This window comes from Neolamprologus multifasciatus, chromosome 16 (genome assembly GCF_963576455.1).
Source record: "Neolamprologus multifasciatus chromosome 16, fNeoMul1.2, whole genome shotgun sequence".
In the NCBI taxonomy this organism is placed as follows: Eukaryota; Metazoa; Chordata; class Actinopteri; order Cichliformes; family Cichlidae; genus Neolamprologus; species Neolamprologus multifasciatus.
In genome coordinates this window covers 9,612,049-9,627,037 of record NC_140454.1, presented here as the reverse complement: position 1 = coordinate 9,627,037, position 14,989 = coordinate 9,612,049, and the positions used below count along the sequence as shown (strand labels likewise).

The 14,989-nt window shown below is 41.7% G+C and overlaps 1 protein-coding gene across 1 annotated transcript in view; it reads left to right on the top strand.

Annotated features, from left to right (window-relative positions):
- vwa8 (von Willebrand factor A domain containing 8) overlaps positions 1-8,348 on the top strand; it is an 86,750-nt gene extending 78,402 nt beyond the window's left edge. The window contains exons 43-45 of the mRNA XM_085135523.1: positions 1,247-1,345; positions 1,552-1,790; positions 3,651-8,348. Of these exons, the coding sequence (XP_084991649.1) occupies positions 1,247-1,345; positions 1,552-1,790; positions 3,651-3,759 (447 nt within the window). The 3' untranslated portion in view covers positions 3,760-8,348. The remainder of the gene's footprint in view (positions 1-1,246; positions 1,346-1,551; positions 1,791-3,650) is intronic.
- The last annotated feature ends 6,641 nt before the right edge of the window (positions 8,349-14,989 follow it).

The following is a 14,989-nucleotide window of genomic DNA, read 5'->3' as shown; positions in this document are numbered from 1 at the left end:
AAATGTCAAAAACCATTGCTATTCTCTATAAAACAAAGCATGTCCTGAACAAAAAATCATTATACACACTCTATTGTACTCTGTTGCTTCCATATATGACTTACTGTCTGGAGATATGGGGTAATGCATATAAAACGAACACTCTTCCTATTTTCAAGTTGCAAAAAAGAGCTATAAGAATTATAAACCAATCAAACTATATAGAACCAACTAACATTTTGTTTATTAATCTGAATACCCTGAAATTTTATGATTTAGTTGAATATAAAATGGCACAGATAATGTATAAAGCACAAAATAGCTTGCTTTGCCCCAGTACTCAGAAGCTGTTCAAAGTCAGAGAGAGTCAATATGACTTAAGGGGAACAGATTTCTTTAAAAAAAACAAGATAAGGACAAATATAAAGCAGAGATGTGTTTCTGTTAGAGGAGTTAACCTGTGGAATAGTTATGACAGTGATTTAAAAAGGTGTAGTTCATTTTCCTTGTTTAAAAATATGTTTAAAAATAGAGTATTAGAAAAATATATATATCAAGAATGAAAAGAGCAAAAAAAAAAAACAGAAAACCTCTTGATTCTTTTGCTTTGATGTAGTTACTTACTAAGGTGGTGGTGTTTTTTCTTGTTTGTTTGTTTGTTTGTTTTGTTTTTGCTTTGTTTGCCTTCTCTCACCCCAACCGGTCGCAGCAGATGGCCGCCCCTCCCTGAGCCGGGTTCTGCCGGAGGTTTCTTCCTGTTAAAAGGGAGTTTTTCCTTCCCACTGTCGCCAAAGTGCTTGCTCATAGGGGGTCATATGATTGTTGGGCTTTTCTCTGTATCTAAGAAGCGCCTTGAGGCGACATTTGTTGTGATTTGGTGCTATATAAATGAAATTGAATTGAATTGAATTTTATTATTTGCTTCGAGCCCTGTGTACAGGAGCTGCATGCTAAAAGATCTTTTGTTAAAAGGGTTGGCGTAATAAGCAAATGCTTCAGCCAATACCTTTTGATTAGCCTTGTCTCATGCTTTCTTGCTTTGTGGTAAATCTTTGTTCTGTCTTCACTGAGATATTTGAATGCTAATCAATAAACAATAAACAATCTTGCAATGTTCGCATTTACAATGTGACCTTGCTGCACCTTCACACCTCTGTCGGGGAGACTGTTACATTACAAGTTAAGTAACAAGTCAAATCACTACAGTCTTTACTTAAATGTTGTAACAATGTATCTTTTGTGTCTTTTAACTCTTTTCTCTACACAGTATGACATAGTGGGCCACTCGGGTGATGGCTACGACATTGAACTGGTCACGGCAGACAAAATCCCCAAGAATAACAAGCAGAGACTTAAAGTCCTGAAGGTATACTCATGCTTTGTTTTGCTCACCCAATTGGACTGAAAAAAGTGTTTTGCATGCATTTCTTGAAATGAAATTGTACATTAAGTCAAAGTAGCCACACAAACTGATGAACATCTCCAAACCATGTCATTTGGGGCTGCAAGTATGAAGATAAATAAAAATCTGTGGCTTGCTCTTTATTAATCAGCCTTTTCCTTGCACTTCAGGTCATGCATGCCCACTCTCAGTTCTGCATGAGTGGTGACTACACTCTGGAGGGGACGGAGGCCAGCATCAAGGAGCTGGCGAGAGAAGAAGCAGATGAGCACTTTGTGGTGGTGCTGAGCGACGCTAATCTGGAGCGCTACGGCATTCGGCCCGAGCGCTTTGCCCAAGTCTTGACCTCTGACCCACAGGTCAATGCCTTTGCCATTTTCATTGGCTCCCTTGGCGATCAGGCCGAAAGGTAAGGAGGTGAAGATGATGATAACTTGGGTGGAGTTAACTAAGAGTGAGCAAAGTGCAAAAGAGATGGAAAGAAAAGAGGAGTAGATGAAGGAACATGAAGATGCAAAGAACTCATCATGAGACAATTCTTAAGTTCTGGGGCTCCAAACAGTTGCATTTAGTTAGTTTGCTCTTCAAGGTCATCTTCTCATGCACCTCTGTATTGCTTCCATCACTGCTTTTATTTTTCTGATTGCTCATGTCTGCTTGCACCTGTGTCGTTGCAATTTAAAAATGGACCTTAAATTTGCACAGTGAGTGAAAACATCAACTTCTGAATCAGACTGACCTGCTTTCAAATCAGGAACTATTGTTAATAATGATCTCATTGGCTCCACTTTGAGGGCTGGGGTCGGTATTTACTTATGTATATCATCACTCTAGGCTCTTGGCTAACTAAGGGTTAGCATGCTATCTGTGCAGATCCTTGCAAAGACCCTAAGTTGTGTTAGCAGCATAATGTGGTTGATTCTGTCCTGGATGCAGTTTGCGCTTTACCATTGCGCCCTCATGCTTTTGTGCAATAAAAATAAAAGTAATGTCCTTATCCACGCTGCAGACTGTGGCTCTATTTTCCTCCTCGGCCACACAATCTGAAATCAGCTGATTGTAGTGCAGGTGCGAGTGGAACTGATAAGCAAGCAGACTAACAAATAGAAATACTAGGAATAGAACTGCTAGAAACGGTTCTCATTTCCCATCCCTAGTTTCCCAGAGATTCATGTTGCTGAAAATTTGTCCACTCCTTCAGATTGAAAGCAAACTGCAGGGTTACTGTTTTGACACACCAGAGGGAATCTAGTGGCTAGGAGACAGAATGAGCTCTCCAGTGCTTTCAGTGCTGCGGTTAGCAATATCACTGAAAGCAGTCCCAGAGATGAATGAGGAGATAACCCTGAAAAAGAGATTGACCAATTTTTATTTAGTTATGGTTTTAAATCTTCAATTTCAGTTCCAGAATGTTAAAGTAGCTCCTTTTGGGCTGTATTAAAACATCAGCATCCCCATCTGCTGCCTGTCCTTACTGTCTGTCTCAGATCAAGTTTCCAGGCCAGATTAAAGCGCAACAAGTGTACTCGTTAACCTGCTCCTCCTCATCCTCATTGCCATTCTACTGCAGGCTTCTACTGTAGCTCCTTACCAAACATACATCCTCTCTGTTGAGGCTTGCAGGCCTTGAAGCTTTAAACTCGTTGAAGAACTGCCTGGCTTAATGCAGTCTTTAGCTCCAGGAGCTTCAGAAGATAATAAACCTGTTCTATACTTTGCTCATGAAGAGCAGAAAAAAAAGCAAAGATAGAAAGAGACAGGAAGTTAACTACTCTTTAAGGGCAGGCTGTCAGAATTTGAAGATAGAAATTAAAATAATATCTTGTCATGCCCTGGAAGCCCTGGAATTGGTTATGGATGCCCTTAGAGTTATATAATTTTCCTTCTTGAGCAACACTTTGGGAATGCTAATTTTCTATCCCTGTTGACTGCCCATGTGTGTGTATGTCCTGAGAGGAGAAATGCATAGGGACACGGTTGAATGAGAGAACAAAGGCAGAGGCTCATTAGAGTAAATGGGTTTATACAAATGATTCAAAGGCATTGGAGGTGGCTCTGTTGTCTTGTTGCTGAGCTCCACCGAGTGAAAGGCATCTCTTTCATTCACACACACTCATACACTGTATTCTTTTAATGGGAATATGTAGTGCCAGCTCACACAGCAAATACAAGTAGTCTCTTTTAATTTTGGGAAACAATTCCAGTGCTAAAGTTCAGTTCCTTTCTTTGACCTCTATCTTCATTCTCTCTTCCTGTTCTTTTGTTTCAGACTCCAAAAGACCCTTCCAGCAGGGAGGTCCTTTGTCGCCATGGACACCAAGCAGATCCCCCAAATCCTGCAGCAGATCTTCACCTCCACAATGTTATCCAGTGCATGATGCAAACACATAGTACATACCGTACACTCACTTGTTATCTCACACACCCAAAACTTCAAAAAGTTTGTTGTGAAAGCGCTGAAAATCTTCACACTCTGTGTCGCATCAAATGACTTTATCATGGCTGCAGCAGGTCCGGAGGGGTCGCATTAGCACGAGCCGGGGGTTGGTCAGTTTGTTATTGTTAAGAAGCCTGTTAGCATGACAGAGTAACTAATGTTTAGATATTTTGCTGTGTCCCTCTGGGAACAGCTACAGTACACAAAGCGTGTGATCTCTTTTAGTGTGACTGTAATCTGCTGTGTAATCGGTGACGCGGATGCCTGGAGCCTGTCTCAGATCCCATGTAGGGATCAGACACACAGCCTAACCAGCTGTTCTTTTTAATTGTGTTTTGCCCCTACACACACACACGCACACACACACCTTTGTCCTCTATCAGGCTGTGAGAAACTCAAAGGGAAGGGCCATGGAGTCGTGGCTTCCATTTAGGTCAGAGCTCCTGACTTCTTGTCTGTCACGCAGAAAAATGCACAGACACACACAAGAAAGCCGACAGTAAAGCCCCACCTGACTGACACTCGGATGCGCCGAGCAGCAATAACTTGGCGCCTTTGGTATGTTGGGACTGCCACCAGGGAATTTCCCACCTGGCTGCACGCGGACTTTAAAGCCTGCCGCTGTTGTATACCCCCATGCTGTGTGAGTGTGTGTGTGTATTTTCCTAGAGCATCTATGTCAACATGTGCAGACCCTTTTCTTCCTGTCCGGTGGAACATGTGTTGCCTCGTGTGCGCTCAGAGCTGCCTTTCATTGCAAGAGCTCCCAAACACAAAATACTTTCACTGCGAGACAGATGAAGAGAAAAATCCAGGACTAGTGGGTCAGTGTGTATCAAACATCATATCAGTGTCTTCCCTGGTTGTCATAGTTATTGTTCATGCCTGACTATGTTGAATCAATAGAAGCCTGTCCAGCTGTCAGCCTCTATTGATTTCTGTGAGTGAGGCATATGCCATTTTTTTTATTAACCTACTTTAATTTGCCTCTGGCTCCTAGGCTGCTGATTAGTTGGAAATGTAAGATATTTGCTGGGTGGAACCTCATGTTGGGAAGGCATTAAAAAGTGTATATTAAAATTCATACATGTATCTAGTTTTTACATTGTTAATTTCTGGGGAAGTAAACTGTAAAAGTAATGTAGAGCATTTTAATAAATGCTATTTGATTCAATTTCTGCCCCATCACTTCCCTTCTGAAGACTATTTCTGCTGCTGCTCGATTATCCGATAAATCACATTTCTGACGAGCGTTCCTGTCCTTCCTGGTGTTGCAAAAGAAAACCGTTTATCTGCAGATGTGGTCATTTTTTTTTAAAACAAGTGGAGATAATGGATGAAGATTAAGTATTTCTTAACAAGAAGCAGTCAGAGAGCGCAAACCTCCGTCAAAGCAGCTCACTCTCTGAGCAGGTTTTACTTTCAGGGAAGTCATTTCATATTTTGTAAATTTTTGTTTGGTTTTCTTTGTTCTTTTTATGTAATTTATTTAGGACAGTGCATGTTAATGAACATAAATGTAAAAAAAAATTACCTGAATGTAAACATACCAGATTATAGCCATTTAATTTCCATCTGTTGTCCATAAAACATAAAAAAATAGACATAATAATTCATAAAAAAAATGCATAATTCATTCATAATAAAAACTCCATCACCAAACTCACACATACACACCATTCTATTCCCAAATTAAACATTAAAACTATACAACTTACACATGATCACACACTTGATTTGTCTATAACCAGTTTTTAACCTTTGCCTTAAACAAGTTGAATGTCGAGCATTCTCTAATGGGTTGAGGAAGACTGTTCCAGATGGCCACCCTGGACAGAAAGGACTTTCAGCCCAAATGCTGTCCGTCTGTGGGGTATAAACAAGTCTCCTCGGATTGGAGCTCGAGTGGTCCTGTCTAAGCTTTCTTTATGCCTAATGAACTGCTTTAGTGGTGGTGGAGCAAGGGAGTGTAAGACTTTATATAGTAAACACACTCTTTTAAGTTTCACTAAGTTATTGAAGTTCAGTAATTTATGTTTTTTTAACACATGACAGTGGTGGTGGGAAGTCGTTTTTTTGTCAAGTAGTTTTAAACTTCTTTTATAAATGTTTTCAATAGTTTTAAGTGTTGTTGGACAAGCAAGTGACCAGGACGTCAAACAATAGTCCATATGAGAGATGATCATTGAGTAAAAATAAGTTTTTGCAACATTCATATTTAAATTATTACGTATATGATTAAAATTTTGATTATTAAATTTAAGTACCTGGGACTCTTTATTTATGTGACTCTTGAAGGATAATGTTGGGTCTAGAATGACCCCAAGATATTTAAATTCTGGAGCTAATTCGAGCTCTACTCCATCCAGGAATATTTTTTATTAATTTTAATAATTATTATTAATCATTTTTAAATGTACTTTGAAAACTTTGTAGTCCAGTTAAAATCAGATAAGGGAAGCATGAAGATGTTTACTTTGATTACAGAAACCTTCTGGAGTAGGCGATGGATAATAGGTATGATTTGTAAATAACTGGACAAATAACTTTATTTTATAATGTAATATTATACCGCAGTGTATTTTTTCTTTCTTTAAAGATAGAAGACATTGTGAGGTCAACCTGAAAGAAAGGCAGATGTGAAATGTAAAAGTGAGGTCAGAGGTCAAATGTGATATGATATTTAGATGCAAACTATAATGTGATGTTTAGAGTCCCCATATACCAGAATCGTTCAATAAATGCTTTTAAGTGTAGCTTGAAAGATGAGACATTTTATGAAAGTTTGATATTATTTGACCTTGAAGAAGAGGTCAAAGGTCCAAAGTAAGTGATATTTAGAATCCGCATATGCCCATATGGTGTCAGTATAAACAATGGCAGTAATGGCAACAGGTCTATATAGTTTTATTATAACTTTGACATTCAGTTCAATCGATTGACCTTGAAGGAGAGGTCACAGGTCAAATGTGACATGATATTAAAGGACCTTGAAGACTTCAGTGGATAGAAGCCAGATTTTAATAGATTGTAAACATGAGTCCACTTTACACGCCTTTTTTAAAAAAATCAGAATTTAATAAAAACTTTCAGACCTATCATGTTTACAGACTGAAATAATGGCAGCGATACACACAAGCGTTTGCTGGTGGTAATAAGTGGAGACTAGTCTCTAAATTGTAATTTTACAGAAGAAATGAAGTAAAACTTCCAGTTGGAGAATGGCCACTGCTTGCTATTAACACAAAAACTGACTTCTTTAGTTTATAATTCCTAAAAGTACTCCGGGCTGCCCCTTTCTTCCAGTGGGTTGTCACGGCTGATGGATCCGCATGTTTTGATTTGGCATAGATTTTGCACTAGACGCTCTTTTTTTCCCCCTGATGCAATCATCTTCCGACATTTGTAATACATTAAGAAAAAAACTTTTGCTTTTGCTTGACACAAGCCGTAATTGTGAGCAGATTAAAGGACATTTTGCAAGTGTTGGTTAGAGTCAACATTTATAATTTCATATTCAGTGTCAGCAACATATTTAGGATGTTTAGTAAAACCACGAATGATATGTGGGCAATAATGCGTTACTGTGTTGTGTATAATTCTACAAGAGAACACAAGAACTCCATTCTTAGAAACCGTGGCAGTTCTTTGCATCCCAGACCGCTCGGCTTTCCTCTCATTTCCTGCTGGTCACTTTTTCCGTGTGCCTCAATGATCCATTCATTGGACCACAATCACCAGGCCCACCCTCCCACTGTTTTGACTGTAGCCAAAACAACTGTCTGCATACTATGTGCTGTTGTTCACATATACGCACAGCATGCTGATAGCTCTGGTGCTACATTCATTGTGTTCTTTGGGTTTCCGTGCTTTACCACCAGAAATAATTTGCCACACTGTTCTCGCTGCTTTGAAGTCTTTCCTCCTCCGGTGCTCGGGTAATGACGTTTTAGAAGATTATTTATATTCTCAGTCAATGGCTGTCATGACTTTCTCTGACTATGCTGCTTCCTCTGTTTACTCTTAGTGGGCCTGTGAGGAAAAATAAGCACCCTTTCTATAACATAGAGGATCTTATTTCAAGAAATATATGAGGTTTATGTGAAGTTTACAACAGGAAAAAACTCGCACATGCAAAATAAGATTCATTTACATAAGAATGTTGCTGGTATACAGTGAGTATGTCCACACTAACCTCTGCTTGAGACTGTCTGCCCAGTGTGCTGGTAATTACATACTGCTGCTTGCTTCCTGTGCTATACTGCTTTATTGACTCATTGTTTATCACGCTGAATGTGCAATGACAAATGGTTTTAGGATAACGTTGTGTGCCGACACACACTTAACCTGTTACACTCATCCTAAGTCCCTCTACAAACGCAAAATTAGACGTGGTATAGTGGGGCGTTACATTCATTAGTCACAGTTAGATGTGTGTTTATCTTGTGTTTCCCCCTTCTTACACGCTGGCATACCCTGTGAGTCACATTGTATTTTTTTGCAGTCGGCAAAATGTTAAAATAGAGGTTGTAATGCAAAATGTGCAATCTATTTTCAGCTACTTCTTTTTTTTTTTTTTTTTTTTTTTTTTTTTTTTTTTTGCCTGTCCCGTTTGGCTCTTTTGCCATCAGAATTATTGTCTAAAGGCGAAGAAAGATGCCCAACGGTTTTTCTTTACCAAATTGACCATCCCAGCTTTGCCGTAATGGTCCATTTGATTCACCTTTTATTCTTTATTTTATTTTCACTTGCTGAATACGGGACAGATTTGACTGGGGGAAAGAAAAGGGAGAAAGAAAGAGGGAAAGAAAGACAGTTGAGAAGAGGGACGGGGGAGAAGGGCAAAAAACAAAAACCAACAGAATAAGCAGAAGAAAAAAAATAAAAAAATAAATACATATATCGATCACCTGGATCACCTGTTGAGAAAGAAAAAAGAAAACAAGCAGAAGAAAACGAGAGTAATACAATAAACCACATCACAATGATATATGGGAATATGACAGTAACTACTAAATATTAAACATTATTGTGCAGCACGTAAGATCGACAGCACAGTGTGCATTGAGGTAGGAGCCAAAAAGGGTGTAGTTTGTGTGTGTGATCACCCGTGTGTACACCTGTGAGCATGGACGCGCTTGTTTTCTTAAAAGGTTCCCTCATGTAATGATCTGCTAGAGGGTGTGGGGGGCCACTGCCCCGTCCTCCAGGGCATGAAGCAGGTATGGAGGAGATCAAAACTCCAGACATCCAGAGGCCCCCAGAACACAAGAGACCAAGGAAGACCAACAGAGGGGCAGCCGCGCCACTGTCCCAGAAAGAGCTGAGGAGAGTCCCAGATGAGGGGTCACCCAGCAGCCACGGAGCAGAAGCCAGGGGGGGCTGCAGTGACGTGCCCGTGAGCTCCGCCGGCAGCCAGCTGTGCCTGAGTGACCGAGCCCCAGGCCGAGAGGCCGGGGGCACCCCACCTCCGAGGTGGCCCAAGCGAGCCCCAGGCTCCAGGCCCCGATAAGCAGCCGCCAAGGAGTGAGCCGGTGTGTACCCGGACGCCCACCCCCGGACACAAAGAACCACCAACGCACCGATGTCTGAGGGAGTCCGCCCCCGGCAGGGGAAGTGGTGGGGGGAGATAGGCCTCCAAACCTTGGAGGGCCTGAGCTGTCCTCAGAGAGGTGGCATCTGATACCCAACCTGACATATAGACACAGACATACAGGCACACACAGATACAAACATCCATTCCCACCCTCATGCTCTCATATGCACTTACTCCACACTCAACCAACGTGGAGACAGACATAAAGAGACGCTGTACACACAATCACACTCCCCAAGCGTACTCTACGAACCGGGTCTAGGTACCCTTGCCCCTGGAGGGGGGAACTGCACCCAGACCCAGGTTGTGTTACCCTTTTCCCTGCGGTGGGGAGAAGCAGACCGCCCCGACTCCGCAGCAGCAGGGAGGCCCCACATTCCGGATCCCAGTCGGACGGCCAACTCCTCCTCCTAGCCCCCCTGCTCCAGCAGGAAGCAGAGAACGAGGGTGAGAGAAGACTCCTAACCTCCCTCCACCCGCTCATTGTAGTGTTGATGTATGTGTGTTCTAAGGTGCATTTAAAACCCAGGAGGGCATGGAGCTACCTGCCAGAGAGCAGCAGGTAAGCGCATAGTCCCTCCTGCTAGCCCTCAATGTCTACGTGTATTTAAAATTGAGAGGTGGGCAACGACGCCGGGGGTGAGGTGTACACCCTGATGGTAATTGGGATTCCGTGTAGCGTGCCCACCCCCAAGATCCTATATGTATGTGTAATGAGAGTGTGAGTAATGTGAATGTCTAAGTTGCGGGATAAAATTGAGGCAGAGGCAGCCAGAAGGGGACAGAGGGGGGGGGGGGTTACCTCCTCTGCACCCTGGTGACACACCCCTACTCCAAGGCCCTGCATGTGTGGGTGGTTGTGGTGGAGCGGGAAGAGGGAGGCAGCTGGAGATGGGGAGGGAAGGAAGGGAGGGGCAAGTGACCCCTCCCTGGGGCCAGCTCCCCCGCTGACCCCAGTAGGCACCCCCATACTCCGCGACCCGCCAGGGAAGGGGGGCCCAGGCCCATCCGAACCGGGGACCAGTGCAGCGGCGCCGCCCGGCCCCACAGAGCCCGGGGCAGTCCACCCAACCCCACAACAGAGAAAACTACACCCACCCCATCATCCACTCATCTTCCAGACTACATAAGACAATAGACACCCAGGCTGAGATCTTCCTCCACCTCTCCTGTATCTCCCCCTCTTGCAGAGAGAGTTCCTGAGAGAGGAAAGCTCCTGCAAGATGTGACAACCCCCCCCCCACCAGTTGAAGAGCCCCCCAGGTGGCTCGGCGCACCGGCGGCACCCTGCGCCAGTGGCGGGCCCCCATATACCCACCGGCCCACAACCCCGGCAACACACCAACCAGGACCCAGGCCCCCGAGGCCCGGCCAGGGCCCCAGGCCAGAGCCGGAGCGCCCCCAGAACCTCACGCCCGTCCCGGACCCACCCAGGGGCAGCCAGGCTACCAGGTCAGTAACCCCCGTCCGTCAGCACAGACCCTCCCCTAGCCCCGCTGCACGTAGCCACGAGGAAGCCGTCACCTAAGAGCCAACAGAGCCCCTAATTGGCCATGACCGCTACCCCGGGTTGAGCCCCCCAAGGAAGATGCTCCCGGGGAACCGCCTGACGCCCTAAGCCCGACCCTACCCCCACACCAATCACAACAGTGAAGGCGAGACCAAAATATGACCCCCCACCCCCACTAGGTGATGGAGGTGATCAAAGGAGTCCAGAGCAATTGATCTGATGTGGTGGCAGAGGCTGTATCAAGACTAATGTAATCTAATAGATAATTTCTATATTGGTTAGAATTAAGATTGTTTTTATTTTTCCAGTTCATGAGGACTGTTTTCTTGGCTATGCATAGGGCAGTGAAAACCATATGGGCTATATTCTTTTCTGAAGTGACATTATCTAAGCTGCCCAACAAACACACTAAGGGGGAAGTTGGAATGTTACATTTCAGACACTTTGATAAGTCTTCACATATCTCGCGCCAAAACTTCTGAACTGGTGGACAGAACCAAAGAGCGTGGATATAATTGTCCGGTGAATTGGTTTGGCAGTGTGAGCAGTTGTTGGTAGATGCAAAGCCCATCTTGAACATCCGATGACCTGTATAGTGCACTCTATGTAGTATTTTGTATTGAATTAATTGAAGACTGGGATTTCTGATTAGATGAAAGGTTTTTAAGCAAATCTGAGACCAGAAGTTTTGGTCTAAGTTAACTGATAAATCCGCTTCCCATTTTGCAATAGGAAGTGATATTGATTCATCTGTTTTAGAAAGCATTCTGTACATTTTGGATAGTAATTTGGGGGTTTTAAGAGTAAAAAATTGAACCACACTTGGTGGTGTTTGTAGTTCAACTTGACCCAGTTTAAATTTCTTTTTTATTATGGATTTAATTTGTTGATATTCTAAAAATCTTTTCTTGTTGATCCCATATTGTGTAACTAGTCTGTCAAATGAAATAAATTCTGTTCCTTCTAGTATATGTTCTACATATTTGATTCCTTTACCATTCCAATCTGAAAAGTTTATCATATTATTGTTTTGTAATATGTCAGGGTTGTTCCAGATAGGTGTACGTTTGCATGGGATTAATGAAGACTCCGTCAATTTTAGAAACTCCCACCATGCTGTCAGAGAAGAGCTGATGTTGATGCTTTTGAAGCATTCATGTCGTTGGATGTTTGAGCTGATAAATGGTAGATCTGAAATCTCTAGATTATTGCAAAGTGCTTGTTCTACATCTAGCCAAGGTTCATCTAAGAGGGTATGTTTTAGCCATCCTGAGATAAACTGAAGCCTGTTGGCTAAGAAGTAGTGCTGAAAGTTCGGTAGTTCTAATCCTCCTTTATCCTTGGTTTTTTGTAGTGTTTTTAAGCTTATACGTGGGGGCTTATTTTTCCAAAGGAATTTGGACATATATGAATCTAGAGATCTGAACCAATCTTGCGGCGGTTTAGTTGGGATCATTGAGAATAAATAATTTATTTTTGGTAATACCATCATTTTTATAGCAGCAACCCTTCCCATGAGTGATATGGGTAGACATTTCCATCTAGCCAGATCACCTTCTACTTTCTTTAAAAGTGGGGTATGGTTTAATTTAGTTAGATCTGCAAGCTTGGGAGAAACATTAATACCTAAATATTTTATATTTCCCGATTGCAGTGGAGTAGAAGAGGAATTATGGAAGCAGCAATTAATAGGAAGGACTGTAGATTTTGACCAGTTAATTGAGTAATCTGATATTCTTGCAAAAGAGTTTATCAATTCAATCACCCCAGAGATATTGGTTTGTGAATTTTGGAGAAAGAGTAACACATCATCAGCATAAAGGCTGATTTTATGTTCTACGTTCTTGCATTTTATGCCCTTAATTGCTGAATTCTGTCTAATTGCTGCTGCTAGTGGTTCGATAAAAATTGCAAACAGTGAAGGGGAGAGTGGGCATCCCTGCCTGGTGCCCCTCAGGAGACATAAGCTGGAGGATGTCTGGTCATTTGTTCTGACACAAGCTGTTGGGGAATTATATAATATTTTTAACCAGTTGATGAAAGAAGATCCAAAACCAAATTTGTGTAAAGTTGCAAATAGAAATTTCCAGTTAACTCTGTCAAACGCTTTTTCTGCATCTAAGGAAAATATTGTAGTTTCAAGGTTTTTACTGTATGAGTAGTCTATCAAATTAAGTAATCTACGTGTATTTGTTGATGAGTGCCTACCTTTTATGAAACCAGTTTGGTCAGGATGAATTAAGAGGGGGGTTATTTTCTCTAGTCTCTTCGAGAGAGCTTTGCAGATTATTTTGAGGTCTACATTAATAAGGGATATTGGACGATAGCTTGAGGGATATACAGGGTCTTTGCCTGGTTTTAGCAGGAGATTAATGTTTGCAGAATTCATATTTGATGGAAGTCTGCCCTTTTCTTTGATTTCTAACAACGTTCTGTAAAAAACTGGTGCTAGAATCGTCCAGAATTCTTTGTAGAATTCTGCAGGAAAGCCGTCTGGACCTGGAGCCTTATTATTGGACATATTTATCAGGGCTTCCTGGAGTTCACCTGATGTCAGTGGCGAATCCAGTGCCATTGCTTGAGAGTCTAATAATTTTGGGAGAGTTATGTTGTCTAAAAATTGATCAATTTCCTTTTTAGATGGGTTTATTTGTGGTGAATACAACGTTTTATAGAAATCCCTGAAAATGTTGTTTATTTGTTTCGGTTCATATATTGTGTTCCCAGATGAATCTTGAACAGCACATATAGTTGTTTTTTCTTTATTTATTTTTAACTGGTTTGCTAGAAATTTACCGGATTTATTACTATGTTCATAATTTTGTAAGCGTAGTCTTTGTACTAAGAATTTTGTTTTTCTATCAATTATCTCATTTAATTCTAGTTTTGTTTTGCGTATTTTGTTCAATGTTTCCTGATCTTGGTGGGACGTGTAGGCTTCTTCTAGTGATTTGATGTTTTTTTCTAATTCCTGAATATTTTTGTTTTCTTTTTTCTTTTTATGTGATGAGAAAGAAATTATTTTACCTCTCATCACAGCTTTCCCTGCTTCCCATAAAACAGAAGCTGATGTTCCGGGAGTGTCATTAAAGTCTAAATATGAAGTCCACTCTTTTTTAAAATATTTAATAAAGTCTTCATCTTTAAGCAGTGATGTATTAAATCTCCAGTTTTTACTTGGCATAGTATTATTCTTGTGCATTAGTGTTAAAGATACAGGAGCATGATCGCTGACAACTATAGGGTGAATCTCAGTGTCTGAAACGTCACTCAGCAGTGAGCTGCTGACCAAAAAATAATCTAGACGAGAGTAGGAGTGATAAACATGTGAAAAAAAAGTATATTCCTTACTGGTGGGGTGAAGGGAGCGCCATGCATCGCAAAGACCAAAGTCGCTCATATACTGTTTGATTATATTTGTGGACTGCCAATTACGCTGAGTTCCTGCTGTATTGAGCCTATCCATTTCTTCATTCAGTCCAAGGTTGAGGTCGCCTCCAAGCACAAGTGTGCCATCTAAGTGTTCAGAGAGTGCACTGAAAAAACCGTGAAAGAATGAGGGATCATCAACATTTGGACCATATACACTTACAATACATAGCTTTTTATCAAGTATAGATAGTTTAATGATTAAGAATCTGCCCTCTGGATCTATAACTGTATCGAGTACTGTGAAATTAATTTTTTTATGAATTAAAATTGCTACTCCCCTTTGTCTAGAATTATAACAGGCTGAGAACACATTAGGAAACTCAGGTGTTTTAAGTTCATTCGAACCTCTAAGAGGTCTGTGGGTCTCTTGTAAAAGGACAACATCTGCCTGTAGTTTTTTGAGTTGGTTAAATATTTTTAACCTCTTTTCTCTGGAGCCAGCTCCATTTACATTCCATGTAACGAATCTTAGTGCACCCATAGATGTCTGTGCATAACTAGGGGTGTACTCTGTGTGTGTCGCTTAGACAGGTGGAGAGAATACCTCACTTGTTCATAAATAAGGAGAGGGAGAGAGAGAAAAAATGTGTGGCGAGATGCTCCCCGAGTCTGACTATGTGTTTGCATATTTAC